The 21,169-nt window shown below is 40.4% G+C and overlaps 2 protein-coding genes across 2 annotated transcripts; one reads left to right on the forward strand and one right to left on the reverse strand.

The window, feature by feature from the left end:
* Positions 1 to 408: 408 nt before the first annotated feature.
* On the reverse strand, positions 409 to 1,878 carry LOC147493868 (mitotic spindle checkpoint protein MAD2-like). Its single transcript, XM_086565581.1, has 7 exons — positions 1,626 to 1,878; positions 1,522 to 1,537; positions 1,314 to 1,444; positions 1,120 to 1,240; positions 932 to 1,032; positions 729 to 850; positions 409 to 650 (listed from the first exon to the last, which is right to left on the reverse strand). Exons 1-7 carry the CDS (start codon positions 1,696 to 1,698, stop codon positions 594 to 596), a joined length of 621 nt encoding a protein of 206 aa, XP_086421707.1. The 5' UTR covers positions 1,699 to 1,878; the 3' UTR covers positions 409 to 593.
* A 12,421-nt stretch (positions 1,879 to 14,299) lies between these two features.
* Positions 14,300 to 18,012, forward strand: LOC147493869 (uncharacterized). The gene is made up of 7 exons (XM_086567965.1): positions 14,300 to 14,665; positions 14,764 to 15,359; positions 16,074 to 16,182; positions 16,477 to 16,680; positions 16,903 to 17,107; positions 17,186 to 17,310; positions 17,410 to 18,012. Exons 1-7 carry the CDS (start codon positions 14,300 to 14,302, stop codon positions 18,010 to 18,012), a joined length of 2,208 nt encoding a protein of 735 aa, XP_086424091.1.
* The last annotated feature ends 3,157 nt before the right edge of the window (positions 18,013 to 21,169 follow it).

Below are 21,169 nucleotides of genomic sequence, written 5' to 3' on the forward strand. Positions count from 1 at the left end.
CATGTACACACAGATGCTTGTCTTTGTTGCAGTAATGCTGTTGACATTCTCCTGAAACAGTGCTATACTTTTGCGTGATTGGAGTCTTGGAGAGCTAGTATTGTGGAACAATATTCAACGCATGCTGTTAGAAGTTTGTGTTTCAGGTGAAGACTTGAATGCCATCAGAATGTTCCAACTTTGCATTGTGTTTTATTTATTTTCTATGTTTCTAAACAATTTTAATGATTTAGCCTGTAACCTAGCTATAAGATTTACAGAATACTTCATGTACGTCAAGTCCAAATTGCTTGTTACTGGATTGGGGAACGAAGATGTCTTCATACTCCCCCTATCTACTAGAAAACATTTCATGTAGTGAAAAATGCTTCCCACAATCACCAAGCTATAGAAGTATTAAAGAGCAAGTAAGAAAATCTTCAGGTTGTAGAACATATGCATTCATAAAATCCGTTGAAATTCATAACAAACATCTAAAAGAAGCATTTCAAACTCAAAACACATAATCGACGTTCTTTCCAATCACACACACATTGTGAATAAATAATTCACACAATTTCCCCTAATCAAAACGCCAATACAGAACGTTGCACCTATTCTTCGTTCCATTCGTCATTCTTGTAAGACACCATCGTATTGACTTTATGTATCTGCAGAGAGAGATGTGGTATGTTAGTGTTCTATACAATGCTAAAGCTTCTTCAAAACAATTAATTAAACAAAATTACCTTAGTGTCAAAAGAATGCAGTTTCACCATCTGTGGATTTTCTATCAGTTTCGGATCGCTCTCAACCCAGGTGAAGGGGACTTCAACATCATTATCAGTATATGCTAAAACATCAAAAACACCTGAAAAACAAACGTGTCAGATAAAAAACATAAATAAGTAATTTCTTCATAAATTTAGCAACATGACAGAGAAACAATTACATGGTTCTTCAAGGCAAGGCAAGTAAGTAATGCTAGATATAATCTGTTTCATAATGGCTTGAATCTCTCTCATGATTTCTTTGTCGCTTTTTTCCCTGACACTCTATAAACACCAATTCAAGAAAAACAGATTAAGTAAATCTTCAAGTTCTGTATATAGTTATTTAAAAAAACACCAACTACATTACCCTTTCTCGACGACCTCTTTGTCGGTCTCAATACTGAAATTCCATCTCTCCAATACTTCAGAAGTAGCCTTGCTCATTATAACAAGAACAATCCTTTGCAACTTTCCAGATTCAAGCCACTCTAAGCACAAACATTCACAATTAAATACAAAGAATATAAATATATATAAAACGTATAAAAAAAGAGTTGGTACCTGATAACTGGGCATTCAAGTTAGTGATGAAAGATTTAACGGTTTCATCCTGAGTCAACAACATTGATAATCCATATTTCTTTACCTTAACAAAACTTTCTTCCGGGTAAACCCCACGATTGTATAGTATACTGCAAAATGTTTACATACCCAAGTTACAGTTTTAACTAATTAATTTCTCATCAAAAACATTTTTCAGTTGTTATACCTGTTTGCCGCATAACCTGGAAAATTTACAAAAAATCAGAAACTACTTGTCAATCTTTAAAAACAACAAAAACGAAAATGAAGAAAAGGGTGAAAAAAGATTACCAAAGAACTCGCTGACGATAGCGGCTGAGCCACGAAGAGTGATGATATCTTTGGTTGTAGTTTTTGAACCCATTTGTGGTGTTTTGTATGTTTGGAAACGAAGAAATGAGAGAAGAATGAATTAGACAGAAAATGGGTTTGAATTTAGGGTTGGTTAAAGAAGATGGGAAAGGGGCTAACGGCTAGTTTCCGTTTTATTCTTTCTCTGTTTCCAACGGTAAGATTTTGAATTGCTTCACTGACGGTCACGATGCCATTCCAAGGACAACTCAACTTGGCTTATAGGTCAAATAGAAAATCGACACGTGTCAATATTTTAAGCATTGGAAAGTAACTAAGTAATACTAGCCACGTAGGGCCCACAAAAAAAACTATGAAAAATGACAATTTTGCGGTTCTTGCCCATACAAAAATCTATAAAACAAAACCTATTTTAAACAATAAAATTACAAAATTGCCCCTGGAACGTACACTAAAATATTGTTCATCCCTCCATATTTTTCTATATAATAAAAGATCTATGGCTTTTTTGACTAGCAAATTGGCATATTTCACCCTCGAACTTGTCAAGTTTTACCACTTACCCTCCTAAAATTCAGTTTAGGCAATTTTAATCCTGTACTTGTAAAACGTATCCACCTGAAGAGTTCATTTCCTGCACCTGAAGAGTGACGTGGATTAATTTTTTTCTTACGTGAAATTTTTAATTATGAGATGTATCAAATTCTTGCACACTCAGCACACTCCTGGTCATGTCAAGTCAAGTCAATAAAGACACGAAAAAACCACGTGACTTACCAACAAAACCACTTCACGCGCGCACAAAAAATCATTCCCTCTCGTATTTTCTATCCCCAAATACCTAATTTGAAACCCTAATTCATAAAATGTTCAAATCGAAAACCCTAGTTCATTTGTTGTTGCTCAAACTCTTCATTTATGCTCAAACTCTTCATTGTTGCTGCTCAAATTCTAAATGTCTATGTCTAATTCTACCACATCTGTGAACTCTCGAGGCAACTCCCGATTCCGAACCGTTTGCTATTGTGGACTTGAACCCAAGTTATGGATTTCTCAGACGCCAATGAACCCCGAAAGAAGATTTGTTGGGTGTAGAAAGTTTCCACACCCAGAAAGGTGGTTATTCTTTGTCTGGGTTGATCCACCAGTGGGGAATGATCCTGAAGTGATTATTGTAAGAACTGAGAGTTGAAATTGCAGAACTGAAAAAGAAGAACGAGAAGAAGAAATGGATTATAGTGTTTGTTTTTGCTTACTTGTTGTTGTTCTAATGTCCTGATTGAAGTGAATTGTATCGACTTTAAAGATTGAATGTATTGAATGTGATTTTTTATATGTCTTTGGAAGTATGTTTTATACAAATCTTACTCGTTGAGTTTTTAGATGATATGTGAATGTGAACCATTGCAGAGTAGAGAGCATTAGAGTCGGTAGTGTCTATTTGTTCTGAATGAAACAAGCTATAGATGATTTATCAATTTGTTCTGAATGAAAAAACAAACCAAATTTGTGCCTCCTACTGGTCAAATGAGATAGACATCACATTCCACATTATAAACTTAGAACTGAGCAAATTGGGGCTACGCACAAAAGTCCCACCATGATGTATACTTAAGATAAAAAAAAGATCCACTGCATTTAAGTAATGAAATTAACATCAGAAGATGCACAATTAACATTTATATAACGCAAATTACTATGCACATATAATATAATCAAATTCATAATGAATTTACTTACTTCAGGTCGTATTCAACAAATCAATCTAGAATTTGAGCAGCAACAATGAAGAGTTTGAGCAACAACAGTGAACTAGGGTTTCAATTTAGATTTTTCATGGTTTCAATTTGAACATTTGTGAATTAAGGTTTCAAATTAGGTATTTGGGGATTTGGGGATAGAAAATACGAGAGGGAATGATTTTTTGTGCGCGCATGAAGTGGTTTTGTTGGTAGGTCACGTGGTTTTCTCGCGTCTTTGTTGATTTGACTTGATCGGGAGTGTGCTGACTATGCTGAGTGTGCAAGAATTTGATACATCTCAAAATTAAAAATTCCACATAAGAAAAAAATTAATCCACATCACTCTTCAGGTGCCGGAAATGAACCAGAAAAATGGAGGTGGATACGTTTTACAAGTACAGGGGTAAAATTGCCTAAACTGAACTTTAGGGGGGTAAGTGGTAAAACTTGACAAGTTCGAGGGTGAAATATGCCAATTTGCCTTTTTGACTTAACCCTGCAAAAGTCTGTATCAGTTTTGTGTTAACTTTCCATTTTAAAAATCATTAAAGTTTGCACCCCACAAAATAGCTATTGTGGCCCCCACACCCAAAAAAAAACAATTTTGAGTTTGCCAAATTCATCAAACGAAAAAGATAAATACTATAGAGGAGGAAGAATATGGTTCTTCATTACTTCAGTCTTGTTGCATTACTATAAGTTCTGTTATTTGATCATATGTTGTTGTATTACACTTTTCCTTACTCTTCTTTTCCTCTCTCTAGGTCTTTTTCTCTCTCTTTCTTATGGATTTTTTCCTCCTCTCCTTCTTTTCCCTTCTTTTCTCTTTATACCCCGTCTCCTTTCATCTTAGTTGTTCACCTGTCCCCTTATCTCATGGTCTCCGACTTTCTACGTGTGCGTCTTTCTACCAAGCGATTTAGTGGTCCGCGACCATGATCCCCTGCCACCCGTCTCCTTTTTGTTGTCCGGCTTTGGGGCCATCCCCAATTAATCCTATACCCCATGGATTGAGCCCCTACAAATGCCCCTCTCTAGTCCATGAACATGATCATGATGGGGTCGAAGCCCACTCCGTGTCCTATTCATACATTTGACCCCACCGTGGCAAACGCCCATTAGTAGGGTCTCTATTTTATTCATTTAATCAACGGGGCTAAAGCCCAATTCGCAATATCATGGATTAATGTACATGCCCATTAACTCATGTGTCTAAGGCTGAACCTTAGCCACATGACTTGCCACTAATATACATTGATTTATGTCCAGATTTATTTCTTATCAAAAAGATAATTATCAGTTGACAGTTATATTCTATCACAATTACTCAAGCAACAAGATTACTTGAGCTACAAGGACTCTCTACTCTACCTATATAAATACCACATTATTTTTCATAAGGAACTACGTTGAAACTTGAATCCTAGAGAATAGATCTTGGGTACGTAGGCAGCCATTATTTCGTTCAGTTTCATCTCCCCCAACATCAAATTCCTCTGTTTCTTAGTGCGTTCTTTACCATTGCTCGTTGTGTTGAAGCGGTTCTTTGCCGAAACATAATTGGCGCCGTCTGTGGGGAATTTAGAATTCATTATCACGTGAAACAATCAAGATGGTAAGCACAAGAAGCAGACCAAATAGTCAACATATTCCTCCTGCTAATAGGAATTGCAACCCTCAAAATTCAAATCAGCCAATGCAAGAACCATTGAACAATCAAGTTGCTCATAGTGGTAAGATCAATTCTCAACATCCAACCGTAGCAGCGCCACCGCCACCACCACCGCCTCCGCTATCGCCACTCCTAATACGGTTGAGCGTGAGTTACGACCGATCAAAAAATTTAAAATAGGAACTTGAGAAGGAAAGGCGGCAAAGAGGCAAAGGCCGGTGGACGGTACGCAAATTAAACAACATCGGCGAATCAACGAAGAGACGCAGGCCATTCCGGTGTATGGGACCGTCTTGAAGATCCACTTCATCGTCCTCAACAACGTGTTATTTCTCAAACACAATCAAACGGTGCACACTTTTAAGAGTAATGACCCTATTACCCGTACTTACGGGGGGAGAATCGGATTGGCGGGGATAACTACTACCCTAGACATGTCCGATCTCAAATGGAAGATTTACCTCGAGAAGCAATTTCGTGGAAGACCGCCATCCGAGATATGTCCGACATGATTGGGAAGGCGGGCATCGCACAAAAGCAACAACACATGGAGAAGTGGTATAATTATACCGACCACCCGCCAGGGTGACTACCGACCCTAGGCAGGGCTGGTTACGGGGATAGACAAAGACAATCACCGGTCGAATGATCGTGCGTCGCCAAAGATCTCTAACTCCAATAAGAGATAATGGAAGGTATTCTTCTCCACATGGCACACGACGGGCGCCCGGTTGTTCGAGCCAATACTTTAACTCTAACAGAACAACGGTTGAAAGAGTTGATTGCAAAATAACTTAACGATAGAGAGTCAAAGGGATGTAAGAATGAAAAACTTGACGACCAATGATGGCGCATTTGATAAGTTTTCGCCGACATTTCAGAAGCTTACCACCATCCCGACTTCAAACAACCCGATTTTGAACTTTATGATGAGTGGAAGGAGATCCTAGCTTGCATGTTCTATCGTTCAAAAATAAGTTGGTGTTATGGGGTGGTGGAGATGATCCGTTCATGTGTAAGCTCTTTCCATCAACTCTAAAGGGAGAAGCATTACGCTGGTTTAGTGAGTTGCCTTCAAGATCAATTCACCAATACAATGAACTAGAAAATCAGTTTGTTTATCGTTTCCGCCACAATTCCAAGACACCAAAGGATGTCGACTCACTTTTGAACATCAAGCAACAACGTGACGAAAAGTTACGTACTTTTGTTACTAGGTTCCGGAAAGTAGCAGCACCGCCGCCGTCGCTACCGCAAACGGCAGTACAAACGCCTTCGAAAGAAGGCATCGCGGAAGAAAGTATATGGAAAAACTTCATCCAAGATTGGACCGACCTGACAGGGAAGGCCGACCTCGCAGATTTGCGGAAAATCGCCATCCTAGATAGGTCCGGCCCGGATAGGGAAAAAGGCGTCACGGAAGAAAGTATAAGGAAAAACTTCATCCCGTGGACCGACCGACTTGGGGAAGGCCGACCTCGCAGATTTGCAGAAAATTGCCATCCTAGACAGTCCATCCATACAGGGGAAAAAGCGCCACGAGAAGAAAGTATAATGAAAACCTTCATCCTAGATTGGACCGACCTGACAGGGAAGGCCGACCTCGCAGATTTGAGAAAAACTGCCATCCCAAACAGGTCCGACCAGGCAGGGATGGAAGGTGTCACAGAGGTAACTAGAGGGAAGACCACAATCCCAGACAAACTACCGACCTAGATAGGTTGGTTACATTTGAAAAAAAAAGACAATCTCCAGTCGGACCCAAAAGTGTGTACCGCCTAAAATCTCTAACTCTTGTAAGAGGTAATGGCAGGTGTCATCTTCCACATAGGCTCGACCGGGGGCGTCTGTCTGTTTAAATCTTCTGGGTGAAATGGATTTTACTCTTCAATACAATTTTTTCCGATCTGTTGGGAAAAATAATGGAGGCTTATATCGATGATATAGTCGTTAAATCGAACAATACAGGTGATCATCTTTCCGATCTTTAACTTGTTTTTGATAGGCTTAACAAGTATAGCATGATACTCAATCCCGCCAAATGTTCTTTTGGGCCTCTTTTCTGGAAAATTTCTGGGATACCTCATGACTCGTAGAGGTATTGAGGCTAATCCTGATCAAATACGCGCCGTTATTGATATGCCATCACCCAAAAATAAGAAGGAAATTCAACGACTTACTGGTCGGCTTGCCGTTCTTCATAGATTTATTTCTAAATATTCCGATCGTTGTCATCCCTTCTTCCAGACTTTAAAGAGGGCCGCAACTTGGAACATTGATTGTGAGATGGCATTGGAACAACTGAAGAAATACTTGGTTAGTCCTCCTATATTAACAAGTCCTTCAACGGGTCAACCTAGTGGCATATAGCTGGCAGCTACATTGATGGAAAAATCTATGGAAGACATTCTGTCGCCGCTAATTGGGGGCGACGAAGACCGACATGAAAACGCAATTCCTAATCCCATTAACATATGGATTGTTTACTCAGATGGCTCGCATAGTAAATATGGGTCTGGAATTGGATGTGTTTTTGTTAAACCCGGCGGAGAAAAGATTGGGAAATCTGTGCGACTTGGCTTCGCCGCTTCAAATAATGAAGCCGAGTATGAGGCTGCCATTTGTGCCTTGAGAACGACTCGACGGGGGGCGAAGCTCCGGTTATACACGGATTCATACTGTTGCCAATCGGTTTGGTGGGTCTTTTGAAGCAAGAGATGAGCGTATGGCGGCTTATCTTAGTTTGATATGTAGTCTTGCTCGACAATTTGATAGCATCTCTATCACTCAAAGACCCCGAAATGACTTACGTCATGCAGATTCATTAGCTTATCTCTCCGCCGCCGTTAGAAGCGAAGGGCTTGACACATCACTTTTGCAGTCATCTTTTCGTCAGTCTAAGTTTGAATGTTTTTACACTCGCTTAATTCATTACTATCATTACGAAAAAATCTGACGAAGTTACCACATTTAGCTTTGTCAGTCTACGTTTGAACGTTTTTACACTCGTTAATTCATTACTATCATTATGAAAAAATCTAACGAAGTTACCACATTTAGCTTCGTCAGTTTAAGTTTGAACGCTTTTTACGCTCGCTTAGTCGTTACTATCGCTACAACAAAATCTGACGAAATTACCACGTTTAATTTCGTCAGTCTAAGTTGAACGCTTTTACGCTCGCTTAGTCGTTACTATCACTACAACAAAATCTGACGAAATTGCCATGTTTAGCTTCGTCAGTCTAAGTTTGAACGCTTTTTTAGTTCGTTATTATCGCTACGACAAAATCTGACGAAGTTACCGCGTTTAGCTTCGTCAGTCTAAGTTCGAACGTTTTTTTGCTCGCTTAGTCATTACTATCACTACGACAATATCCGACTAAGTCACCGCGTTTCGTTTTGTCAGGCGAAGTTTGAACGTTTTTTACACTCGCTTAGTCTAATTTTGCCGAGTTAAGTTAGCATTGGGGGCGTTTTTCTCTATATGGGGGCGTCTCGTTCTATTTTATTTCAACTACATAAATCAACAACATTGTCAGTTTTCTGCAGGTATGTTATCTGTCACAATAACAATATTCAATAGCAAACCCATACTTTATTTTTATTTTCATCACAAGAATTTTTAGTTCTATGATATTACATTCACACAATCACATAATCATTGGTTTGGGAAAAGCCAATGGTTCCTTATCAATTTTTGCTTATACAACTCGTACAACTCTTTCCGTTTCAAGCGAAACTATATGCCAGCTTAATTATTTTTTCTAAGGCATTGTTCCGATCTTTCTACGAAATTTTTTTTTGAGCAAACAATTTCAATAGCTTCATGCCGATTTTTTCTGAGCGAATCTTTCCGAGCGAATTGAACTTTTCCAACAGTTTCATTATTTTTTCTAAGGCATTGAGCCGATTTTTCCGGGCGAATCTTTCCGAGTTAAACTTTTCGACAGCGCTATAAGACATTGAGCTGATCTTTCTCAACGGAACTTCTTTCAGCTTCTTTCATTCTTCTACGACGTTAATTGACACCTTGTTACGCAAAACTTTTCTCTGTTGACTCTTTGTGAATATATTTTGCTCGTACTACCGTCGTTTCTCGTCGGCGCAAAAATTCGTGATTACGTTAACTTTTCGAGCGGATTGAAAATTATTTTCACCTTATTTATTTTTTTCCAAGGCATTGAGATAATGCGGAGCGAAACTTTTATTCGCGGTCTTTTTGTGAATTTCTTTCTCCGCCGCATCACTGCGTTTCTACCTACGACGACAAGAATAAACTTTTAAATCAATCTTTCGGATAACCAAACTTTTAAAGATAGCGATAACAAATACTAACATATCTGTTTTCGACATCGCTTTGTCATATTCTCCGCGACTTTTCTCCGTTTTCTTCGTCTTCTTCGACAGCCAAATTTAATTTTTATAGAAACTCAATAATTTGAGCTTAATATCCTAGCAGATCCAATTTGAAACCGATCAATCGACCTAGATTATGTCGACCAATCTTTAGTTGCATATCCAATTCGAAATTACCGATATTTCACAAGAGAAAGAAATTCAATGAGACTTAATTGTAAAACCACGCCTGTTTCATCCGCCATGGTATCCGTCATCCTAACGCCCACCAGTTTTTCGAGCAATGATACCAGCCGTGGCGACGAGGATGTGTTCGAATTTCTTCAAAGATCTCGTCCAACTAGACAAAAGCTTCAATTCCAAGTCAAGATTCCTCGCCACTCTTTCATCCTTCTCCGCAGGTCCGACTCCCATGCCTTCCCTCTCTCCGTTCTCTTTCCCTATCTCTGCTTCCACAACTTTTCTCCCTATCATCATCACAAGGTATTAATTCATACGCCTTGGCCCTTGGTCACTCTACGAAAATTTAGGCCTTGATAAGTTGGATGATATTGGGATGATGATTTTCGATTTATCTCACCAGATTTCCTCTTATCCTTTGACGAAATATCCGTACCATCAATAATCTCGCCTTCTTCTCTAAATCTTGATTCACCAGAATGCTTTCTTCCAACTTGGTATGCAGCAGCCAGTGGAGGGTGAGGCTTCATTGTCTTCCTCATTGGAGACGATGGTTCAGGAGGTGGTACCTAGGTCGGTGGATTATGCAGCTACTTTGAGGGAGGAGTTTGGCTGGGTGAACTCCGACCTAACTGTATACGACCTGGGTGGAGAGAGGAATGTGTTTGGCTTGGATTACGTTCCTCGGGATGGGGGTGTTGTAGTTTGTTATGGTCAATTGAAGGTTGGTTTGAGGCTGCCGTTCTCATGGCTTACTGTGGAAGTTTTGAACTTTTGTGGAAAAACCCCTTGTCAGTTCGTAGGGAATAGTTGGAGGGTTTTCATATGTTGGATTTGTTGAATAAGAGGGGTTATAATATCTGTTTATCAGATGTGCTAGAGTATTTCTCTGTGAATAGGTCATCTGTAATGAACTTTAGTTTGTAGGTCGTGAAGGGGAAATCTGCTATGATTGTGGGGGTGAGTAAGGAGGATTGGGGGCGTAGGCCGTTATTGGTTGTGGGCAATTATAGTTCTCCTAGTTGGGAGTTGGCAAATCGAATTATAAAATAGGATGGTAGGTCATTATTTTATAGGTCGTTGTGTATGTAGGGTATTTGACATTTTGAATGTTCTGATCAGTTTGTTTTGTTTTTGCAGAATTTGCTATTCGAGGTCGTACAGGCACCGGGGCTATTGAAGATTTTGCTTGTTTGAGTTGGGAGGATAAACGAGCTATCTTGGGGGAGATTGCACATTACTTTAAGAAGCATAGAGGAGAGAAGATCAACCGGAAGAAGATTGAGCAAAAGAAAAGGGATCGGAAGCTCGTATTTGATATCTCTGATTCTAGCTCGGATACTGGGATGGAGACAGAGAGCCAGAAGCGAGCACCTGTTTCTAGAGTGATGGCTGCTGGAGGAGGCTCTGATAGCCATCCTATGTCGAGACGAGGTGGGGAGGGAGGTGAGAGTGATAGGGGAGGTCGTGGTGGTGGGAGTTTTAGAGGAGTTGGTGATGCTCCCACTCCCTTTCGCAGGTCTCAGCTGAAGAGGCGTTCTGAGGTGGTTAAGACTGAGGGGGCAAAGAGGACCCGAACTGAGTATGAGGAATGACCTATATCTGTGGAAGGTCGTACCTCTTCAGGTCAGGCTCCTTTGAAGAGGATGAACTTTCAGGAGCTGGCGGTGGACGTGGGGGTGGCTGATGCCCGGGGCAAGAAGAAGGCTTGTGAGACTAAAGCCGCAGAGCCCAAAAGTGCGGGTCGGGAGTGTGGCCCTGTGTGATAAGGTTACTCTCGAGTCGACATCCTAGATAGGATGGTCACATACTATGACCCAGTGAGTGGGTTGACAAGGCTAGTGAATAATAGGGACTGCAGTTTTAAGTCTTCACTAGTTGCTGAAGGGCTACTGGAGAGTATTGCCCTGGATGGAGATAAGCACCAGCTAGAGACTGGGAAGGATTTGAAGGCAAACCTGAAAGATATGGATCGGTCCATCTGCTTTGTAAATGTCCTTTCGATCTGACTTTTGTTTTGTGATTTGAGTTGCTGCTTTTGTTTTTGACTTATTTTGTTGGTTTATCAGGTTCTGGCCATGTATAGGAAGCTGAAGGAGATGACAACTATCTCCGACCTATACAAGAAGGAGTTGGATGCTGCCAAAGAGGCCTATGACAAGTTGCTGCCTATGCAAAAGGTGGAATGGGCTGAAGTGTTGGGGCTGAAGTTGCAGGTCGGGGATTTGGCTGGGAAGGTGGCTTTGTTGCTACCATCACTTGATGCTTCAAGAGTGGAGGTTCAACATCGGATTGCTAAGAGCAAACGAGCGCAGGACGTTGCTGAACGAGCTCAAGCTGAATATAATGACTTGGTCGATCTGATAGAGGGTATGTATATTTGCGTTCTAGTAAACGATTACATGGAACTAGAACGTAAGTACAAAACCCTCAAGAGGTCGGTCGAAAGTGGGGCTACAACAGTAGTTAGGGAAAGTGTTGTTGTAGATGTTAGTAGGCTTAACGATCTACCATCTAACACGGGTCTTTGCTCGGTTGCTCAGCCAATTGAAGATCTTTGCCACGTAGTGTTGAATGCGAGTGGTGATCCAACTAGTCGCCCTGTTGGTGAAGAGGGCTGGCCACTGGACCCCTTAAATGTGGAGAATCTTCACCGTGTCAACTGATTATGCTCTTCTTGTAATTTTGAATGATGATGGATGAAATTTTTAACTATATTTCCTTCTGATACTGATAACTCAGATTTTTTATGGGGATGCTAAGGTCATTTTCCCAGGATAACCTGGGGGCCTCTAGTATCTAACCGAATTTGTATTAAGTAAAAAATATTTAAATTACTTACTTGTCTTGAATTGAGATTGTGTTTGAATTTTGTATGAATGTGATTGCTTCCATTGCGTTTTTATTTGTTATTTGACGATTTGTGTTGCATAGTAGTAGACTCGACAACCTGTTGAACTTTGTTAGATCGTTAGATGCTTGTAGGTTGTAATTATTTGTTTTACGACCTGATAGATGCGCGTAGTTGGCACCTAGGTTTCCTCGTGTCCTTAGGTGTGTGTATTAACTGATTCGTTCCTTTTGGGGGAACTTCTTATTGATATTTTACTGATAATTAGCCTTTGAGTGGCAATTATAGTTGAGCAAAACTTAACCCTTTCAAAGGCCTTAAGTTGACTTGGGGTCCTTTTGGGGGTCCCTGGGTTTGTATTTGACTGATAATTGGCCTTTGCGTAGCAATTAAAGTTGAATCATGCTTAACTCTGGCGTTGGTGTTAAGTTGATTTGTGGTCCTTTTGGGGGACTGTGGGTTGGATTTAATTAATAATTAACCACTGTGTGGTAATTATAGTTGAGTTATGCTTAACTCTGGTGTTGGTGTACGACCTGATACTTTGATGTCCCAGATCGGGTAGCGAGTGCAAGATGCGTGGTACTTATATAATGCAAAGATAATATTTGTACGTGAAATGCTGATGGAATTTTATTCATATTGATTGATACATCTGGAGACAAATTACTTGTAAAAACGCTTGAGGAGAGCTATATTCCAAGGTTGGAGAAGCATATCACTGAGCTGAGTTTTGATCTAGTAAGCTCCATTTCCAACAACTTTGTGAACTATGTATGGGCCTTCCCAAGTTGGGTCAAGCTTGGCTGGTGCTAAGGTCTTTTTGAGGACTAGGTCACCAGCTTGGAAAGATCTTGGGACTGACCTTCTTGTTGTAAGATTGTTGGATTGTTTGGTGGTACCGAGCTAGGATATTGCAAAATTTGTTTCCCTTCGGCTCCTCTAAGAGGTCGACTTCTTTGGCTAAGATGTAGTCATTTTCTCCTAATTCGATGATGTCTGAACGTGTGGTTATGATTGTGAGTTATGATGGTATGACTGCTTCTATTCCGAAGCAAAGTGTGAAAGGAGACTCGTTGGTATTAGCTTGAGTTGTTGTTCTGTATGCCCATAAGATGTTCTCGAGCTGTTCTGGCCAGTCGCTTTTCTTGCTCTCCAACTTCATTTGGAGATTTTCCTTGATGACTTTGTTTGTGGCCTCTGCTTGGCCATTTCTTTGTACATATCTGGGTGTAGAAAATGCTTGGGTGATGTGCCATTTTTGTAGGAATGTCTTGACTTGTGTGCCAGCAAATTGGGTTCTGTTGTCCATGACGAGGGTGTAGAAAGTTGTATATTGCTTTTCATGTATAGAGAGCCCCCGCTAGCTCAAATAAGGCATGTATAAAGTGCGACTGCGCCCCAAAGGACCAAGTTCTAGTAGCTTGAGCGAACCCTTTCGTCTCCATCTAAAAAAGAGCGACCCAGCACCAGGTTCCTCAAGTCACCGACTATTTTGTTTCTTATTTTGTAACCTCTATATAAACCATTGTAACCTCTTTAGAATACAATCAAGTAAATATTGAACTGTATTGAAATGAATCCTCTGGTTTAACATAGTATCAGAGCCAAACCATTGAAATCCGCTGCGTATTACAATCATTAATCAAACCATCCTTGAATCCTTGAATCTCAAATCCAACAAAAATTTCCAAAACCTAAACCCTAAACCTAAATTTTTTTGTTTTTTCTGCAATGGCTGACAACAATTCTTCAAACGTCATTCATCACCACTACACCCCATAAGACAACTCAAAGATTCCCAAAATCTATTTCATTAGATGAGTCCAACTATACCATATGGGCTCCTCTCATGCGGGATCGTATTGGAGCAAGGGGAAAGATTGGTTTTTTGACTCGCACAAAGGTTGAACCGGATATGAATTCGCCTGAATATGAAGTTTGGGCAACAGATAATGAAAAGGTGAAAAGTTGGCTTATTGATTCTATGGAGATTTCTCTTATGAATCGATATGTTTGTCTTCCTACTGCAAGAGACATTTGGGAGGCTGTGGAGAAGACCTTGTATGATGACTCTGATGAAACTCAAATTTTTGAATTGAATACGAAGTGCTTTGAAGCGAAGCAGAATGGGAGACCTATTCCTTCCTATTACAACAAATCGGTGGCCATGTTCCAGGAGATTAATCAAAGGGTGACCTCCCATAATAACAATGTTGTAATGTAGTCGGGACACGCCAACAATGTCAGATTAAGGGTTCATATGTTTTCGTGGACTCAATTCGAGTATGAAAGCGTGGAGATATTCTTTGCAAGGACCCTAAATTTTCCTTGGAGCAAAGCTATGCTTACATCCGCAAGGTGCAATCGGAGAAACAGGCTATGGGGCGCGTTGTATCAACTGAATCCTCTGTCTTGGCTGTTCATATCAAGATAATTACTCCACCCGGTTTCTCTGGTTCTTCATGCCACCCTAAAGGTAAATCCAATCTTTATGCAGATAAAAAGTGCAATGTTTGTGGAGAATTGGGTCATAGCAAGGAAAGATGTTATGAAGTGATTGGCTATCCTGATTGGTGGGACTTCGCAAAGAGGCCACGAAAGAATATAAGCAAGGCTGTCATTGCTAATGCTGTGCATGGACATCCAAACCATGCTTCGGCTAATGTAACTCAATCAGGTATGAATGGTAAGGTTATTTCGAATAGTACATGGATAATTGATTCGGGTGCATCTGACCATATGACAAATGACCCTAGCCTTGTGGAAAGTCTTAGAGTTTCATCTCAAACTGTTGTTTCTACTGCATATGGCCCTCTAACTCCGGTTAGCGGCGAAGGTTCTATTATGTTATCTAAAACCCTCACTCTTGATTCTGTCTTAGTTGTTCCATCCCTTGCTTATAACCTATTGTCTGTTTGTCAAATCATTCTAGCACTTACATATCTTTTTGGACGTTCTATCCATTCTTCTGTGTTTTTCAAGACATTCTGACTCGACAAGTCCTTGGTTAGGGTATTAGAAGGGGGAAACTATACTATCTGGATTTGACAGAAACTGGAGAGAAACAGAAGAATTCTCTGGGGCAAGCTAATCAGGTCAATAGGGTCGAGAATGCAAAAGAAGTTGTGTGGTTATGGCATCGTAGGCTAGGTCATCTTTCGTTTAGTTATCTTAAGAGGTTGCAACCTCAGTTATTTTCAGTTGTTAGTGATTCTGAGTTTCATTGTGTCATTTGTGAACTGGCCAAGAGCCACCGTATTTCATATTCACCAAGTATTAATAGATGTCTAGTTCCTTTTATGAAAATTCACTATGATGTTTGGGGTCCTGCTAAAGTTTTGTAATTTTCTGGAGTTCGCTATTATGTGACTTTTATTGATGATTGCACTCGCATGACTTGGGTGTCATTACTGAAAAACAAAAGTGATGTATATGAGATGTTTCTTGGTTTTACAAAATGGTGGCGACCACGGTATCACCATCCATTCGGGTTTTTCAGTCTGATAATGGTGGCGAATTTGTGAATGGCCTCATGTCGAATTTTGCCTTGGTCAATTGGATTTGTCATCAAACCTCCAATTCCGGTACTTCAACAAAATGGTTTAGCATAACGGAAAAAGCAGGTTGTTGGAAGTTGTTCGTGCTTCCTTGTTTGGCATGAATGTACCTCGATCCTATTGGGGTGAAGCAGTGAAATTAGCAGCCTATGTTATAAACCGTACTCCCTCACAGGTAATTGAGTTCCAGAATCCTTATCAAAAACTCCATACACTTTTGTCCATCCCATCCATGCCTAACTTGGAGCCTCGGGTGTTTGGATGTACAGTTTATGTTCATATCCCACAACCAGAACGAAGTAAACTTGATCCTCATGTGAAGAAGTGTATTTTTGTAGGTTATGCCGAGTTTCAGAAAGGGTATAGGTGTTATGATCCAATTACTAACAAGATGCATATATCTCTTGATGTCTCATTCCATGAATTCGACCCGTATTACTCAGGGAGAGTTTCCCAGTCTTCCCTTTAGGGGGAGAGTGCCGGTGAAGGGAATCCTGATGTCTTTGGGGAATTGGATTACTTAGAGGAACGATTTGAAGTTCTTGAAGTAGAAATTGATCCTGTAGCAGTAGAGACAGAAGCACATGATCCGGATGTATCTGAAACTGTAGTACAAGACATTTCCCCTTCTACATCAATAACTGAAGATCTCGATCAGAATGATCCACCTCAGGTACCTCCTATAACCGTTAATGAATATGTTGGGTTAGAAAGTCTTAAACCTAGACAATCACAAAGAACTAGTAAGGGAGTTCCTAAGAAACAATATGAACCAGACATCAAAGCCAATACCAAATATCTTATAGCTAACTTTATGTCTAACCATAGCCTTTCTGAGTCACATGCACTTGTCATAAATCAATTATCTACTGTATCAATTCCTAGTAACGTGCAGGATGCTTTGAAAGATCCAAAATGGAAGAAAGCAATGAATGAAGAATTGGAATCCCTTCAAAAGAATGTAACATGGGAGGTAGTTAATATGCCTGTTGGAATGAAGACCTACATTGGATGTCGTTGGGTGTTTATTGTGAAGCTTAATGCAGATGGAACTATTAATAGATATAATGCGAGATTGGTTGCCAAAAGATACACACAACGTTATGGAATTGACTATGAGGAGACTTTCGCACCTGTGGCAAAAATCAATACAGTCTGAATTTTAATTTTGCTTGCAGCAAATAAAGATTGGCCCTTGCACCAGCTTGATATGAAGAATGCATTCCTAAATGGGAATTTAGAGGAAGAAGTATACATGGATATGCCTCTAGGTGTGAAGAACAATCCCAAAGATGTTGGGAAGGTGTGTAAACTGAAGAAGGCTTTGTATGGCCTGAAACAGTCTCCAAGAGCTTGGTTTGGAAGACTTACACAGTCAATGAGAGTTTTCGGGTACGAACAGAGCAATTCTGACCATACCTTGTTTATCAAACATAAGGATGGTAAGATTACAGCTCTAATTGTGTATGTTGATGACATGATTGTTATAGGGGATGATCCGAAGGAAATAAATGAATTGCAGAAGTATCTGTCAGAAGAATTTGAAATAAAGGATCTAGAACAACTGAAGTATTTTCTGGGTATTGAAGTTGTAAGGTCTAAAAAGGGGATTTCACTTTCACAGAGGAAGTATGTCCTAGATTTGCTTGCTGAAACAGGAATGTTGGATTGCAAAACTATGGAGACACCGATTGAGATGAATCATGGACTCGCCATTCATCCTGATCAAGTTCCTACTGATAAAAGAAGGTATCAGTGTCTTGTAGAAAGGTTAATTTATCTCTCTCATATTAGACCGGATATTGCTTATGCTGTGAGTGTGGTTAGTCAGTTTATGCATTGTCCTAGTGAAGAATATATGGATGCAGTCTATCGTATCTTGAAGTATTTGAAGAAGGCACCTGGCAAAAGTTTACTGTTTGAAAAGTATGATGTGTTGGATATTGTAGGATACACAGATGCAGATTGGGATGGTGATAAAACTAATAGACGTTCTACATCATGATATTTCACTTTTGTCGGTGGAAATCTTGTAACTTGGCGTAGTAAGAAGCAGAAAGTTGTTGCCGATTCGGTCGCGAAATTTGAATTTCGGTCCGGCCGCACGCGAGGAGTATGTGAATTGTTGTGGATCCGTACTGTCTTGATGGAATTGGGATTCAAGCTTCAAAAGCCTATGGATTTACATTGTGATAATCAAGCCACCATTCAAATTGCATATAACCCAGTTCAGCACGATCGAACAAAGCATGTGGAGGTTGATCGTCATTTTATTAAAGAAAATCTTGAAAGGAAAGTTATTCATTTTCTGTTCGTAACCTCAGAGGAGCAATTAGCTTATGTTCTTACTAAAGGTGTATCTCACAAGGTGTTTGACAGTTCAGTTGACAAATTGGGCATGATTGACATTTATGCATCAACTTGAGGGGGAGTGTAGAAATCTGTATATTGCTTTTCATGTATAGAATACTATGCTCGGATAAGGCATGTATAGAAGCTGCGCTTCGAGCGTGACCGAAGTTTTAATAGCTTGAAGCGACCAGCTTCGTCTTTAGTATAAACAAGTGCGACCACCCGGTGTTCCTCAAGTCACCGACTATTTTGTTTCTTATTTTATAACCTCTATATAAACCATTGTAACCTCTTTAGAATATTGAACTCTATATAAACCATTGTAACCTCTATATAAACCATTGTAACTTCTTTAGAATATTGAACTATAAATATTGTAACCTCAAGTAAATATTGAAATGTATTGAATTGAATCCTCTGGTTTAACAGAGGGTGTGGAGTAGACCAAATCTTGTGATGATGTTGGTCTATATGAAGTTGATGACGTGGACTTCCTTGAATTGGACAAGTGGGATTGCCTCCACCCATTTGGTGAAGTAATATGTGGCTGCCAGGACGTATTTGAGTCATGTTTTCTTTTGTGGGATGAATGGTCCCATGATGTCTAGCCCCTACATATGAAAAAGCCAGGGGCTAGCTATGTTGATCAACTCTTGTGCTGAACTTAAATGGTTGTGCCCAAATATTTGACATTGGTGGCATCTGAGAACATACTTCTTTGCCTCGATGTGCATGCCTGGCCAATAATACCCTTAGGCAATTACTTTATGAGCCAAAGATCTTGTTCCTGCATGGTTGCCACATTCACCTTTGTGAATTTCGTCAAAGATGAGCTGCCCTTCGCGTGGGGTTATGCAACTTAGGTGGGGTCCTCCTGCGGATTTACGGAACAATCGACTGTTGATCACGGTATATCTGGGAGCTCAAAATTGTATGGCACAAGCATTCTTTGCCTCTGCTAGGAGCTCGTCATGTAAGATAAATTTTATAAATGGGCCTATCTAAGATTGAGTGATCTCTTCTTCGGGTGAGGGCTGAAAGTTTGTGAAGTTGTTAACACTTTCTTGCTGGTAGGCGGGCCTTTCCAGGATGTCAATGTAGACTGTGCTGGGACATGCCTATTGGGTTCTTTAGAAGTCCGCGGTTCCGAAATTGTTCAAGATTAAATTCATCATGTGTCTCTCTTACTTGGAACTTGTGTTTGTTTTGCTCATTTTGCTTGTGGCTAAAACTTGGAACTTTTATCCATTTATTTTGCTCTATTTATTTGATATTTGTAGTTTGTCTCGCCCCTTTTATGGTTTATAATGTAATAGCTCTCCCCTTCTATCTTTAACGTTTGTAATTTGTTTTGTGCGCTCTCATTCTCATTTTCTCTCCTGGCATCTCTCCCCTTCTCTCTCCTAGCTGCATTTGGGACATCTCATTAAGCCCCATAGCTAGAACCAAATGTATTGGTTCGTGGATGGCTCCTCCCCTCCCTCTCTCAAGATTGCACTTTACAATTCGAGGCCAACTCAGTTTGCCCCCAAGTTAGAATTGAACTCTCAAGGTCTCATTACCTATTGCGTCATGGTATTTTTCTTGCAATTCAATGCCTGGTAGTACCTCAAAAGTGTCATTGTATTATTTATGATGCATATAACTCTTGTCTCACATGCTAGATTCACATTGCATTCAAAAGTAAAACCTTCTCAACAGTCTCACATTCCACGACCTCTCTATCACCTTCCCTTCTGTCGTCCGCAGTCTGTATCTGCCAGCCCCTCCCTTCTCTACCACAATGTAAGGCCCTTCCTAGTTTGGGCCCAATTTTCCATCGCTCTCTCTCCTTGTGCTAGGGATCACTCTGCGCAGTACCGAATCTCCTATCCGGAATTTTCGTGACTTTATTCTCTTGTTATATTGTCTCTGCAAACGCCGATGATACTCCTTTAACCTGATTCGCGTTGTGTCTCTTCTTTCTTCTACCAAGTTCAAGTCCTTTTACAGTATGCCCCAGTTAGTCTCATTATCCACAGCTCTGGTTCTCATTGTGGATACCACCATCTTTGAGGGGATCACCACTTCCACTTTATATGCTAACGAGAAAGGTGTTTCGTTGGTGGACGTCCATGGTATGGTATGATATGCCCACAGGACATGGTTTAATTCATATTCCCATGCCCCTTTCCTATCTTCCAGTTTCCTTTTGAGGTTGTTCATTATGATCTTGTTGGAGGACTCAGTCAGTCTGTTGCCCCGGGATTGTATGGGGCTTAGAGTCCATGTTTCACCTTGTAAGATTGCAAGAATGCCTTCACTTTCGACCTTGTGAATTGAGTTCCATTGTCCGCGATGATAGCAAATGGCAGCGTAAATCTGCATATGATATTCTCCCACAATAATTTGATCACCTACTCCTCTTTCACTTGCTGAAGGGGGACGACTTCCACCCACTTGGTGAAATAATCTGTCTTTTGCCACTGGCCATGGGAAGTGGCCCCACTATATCCATCGACCACATGGCAAAAGGCCACGGACTTGACACATTGTGTAATGGATCTGCCGGTGCGAAAATCAACTGAGAGAATCTCTAGCACTTCTCTCATTTTCTTGCATACTCTACTGCGTCTTTATTCATGTGGGGCCAAAAATACCCTTGTGTTAATAGCTTGTGGGTATGGTTCTCCTGGTGGAATGGCTGCCGCAATCCCCCTCATGCAATTCCGCCAATATCTCTTGTGCCTTGGCGCGGCCCGATGCATTTTAGCAGGGGGAAGTTCTTTTGATATAGCTCCCCACCCAAAATAGTGTATATCTGGGAAGTC

The sequence above is a fragment of the Coptis chinensis genome, chromosome 6 (assembly GCF_015680905.1).
Source record: "Coptis chinensis isolate HL-2020 chromosome 6, ASM1568090v1, whole genome shotgun sequence".
NCBI lineage: Eukaryota > Viridiplantae > Streptophyta > Magnoliopsida > Ranunculales > Ranunculaceae > Coptis > Coptis chinensis.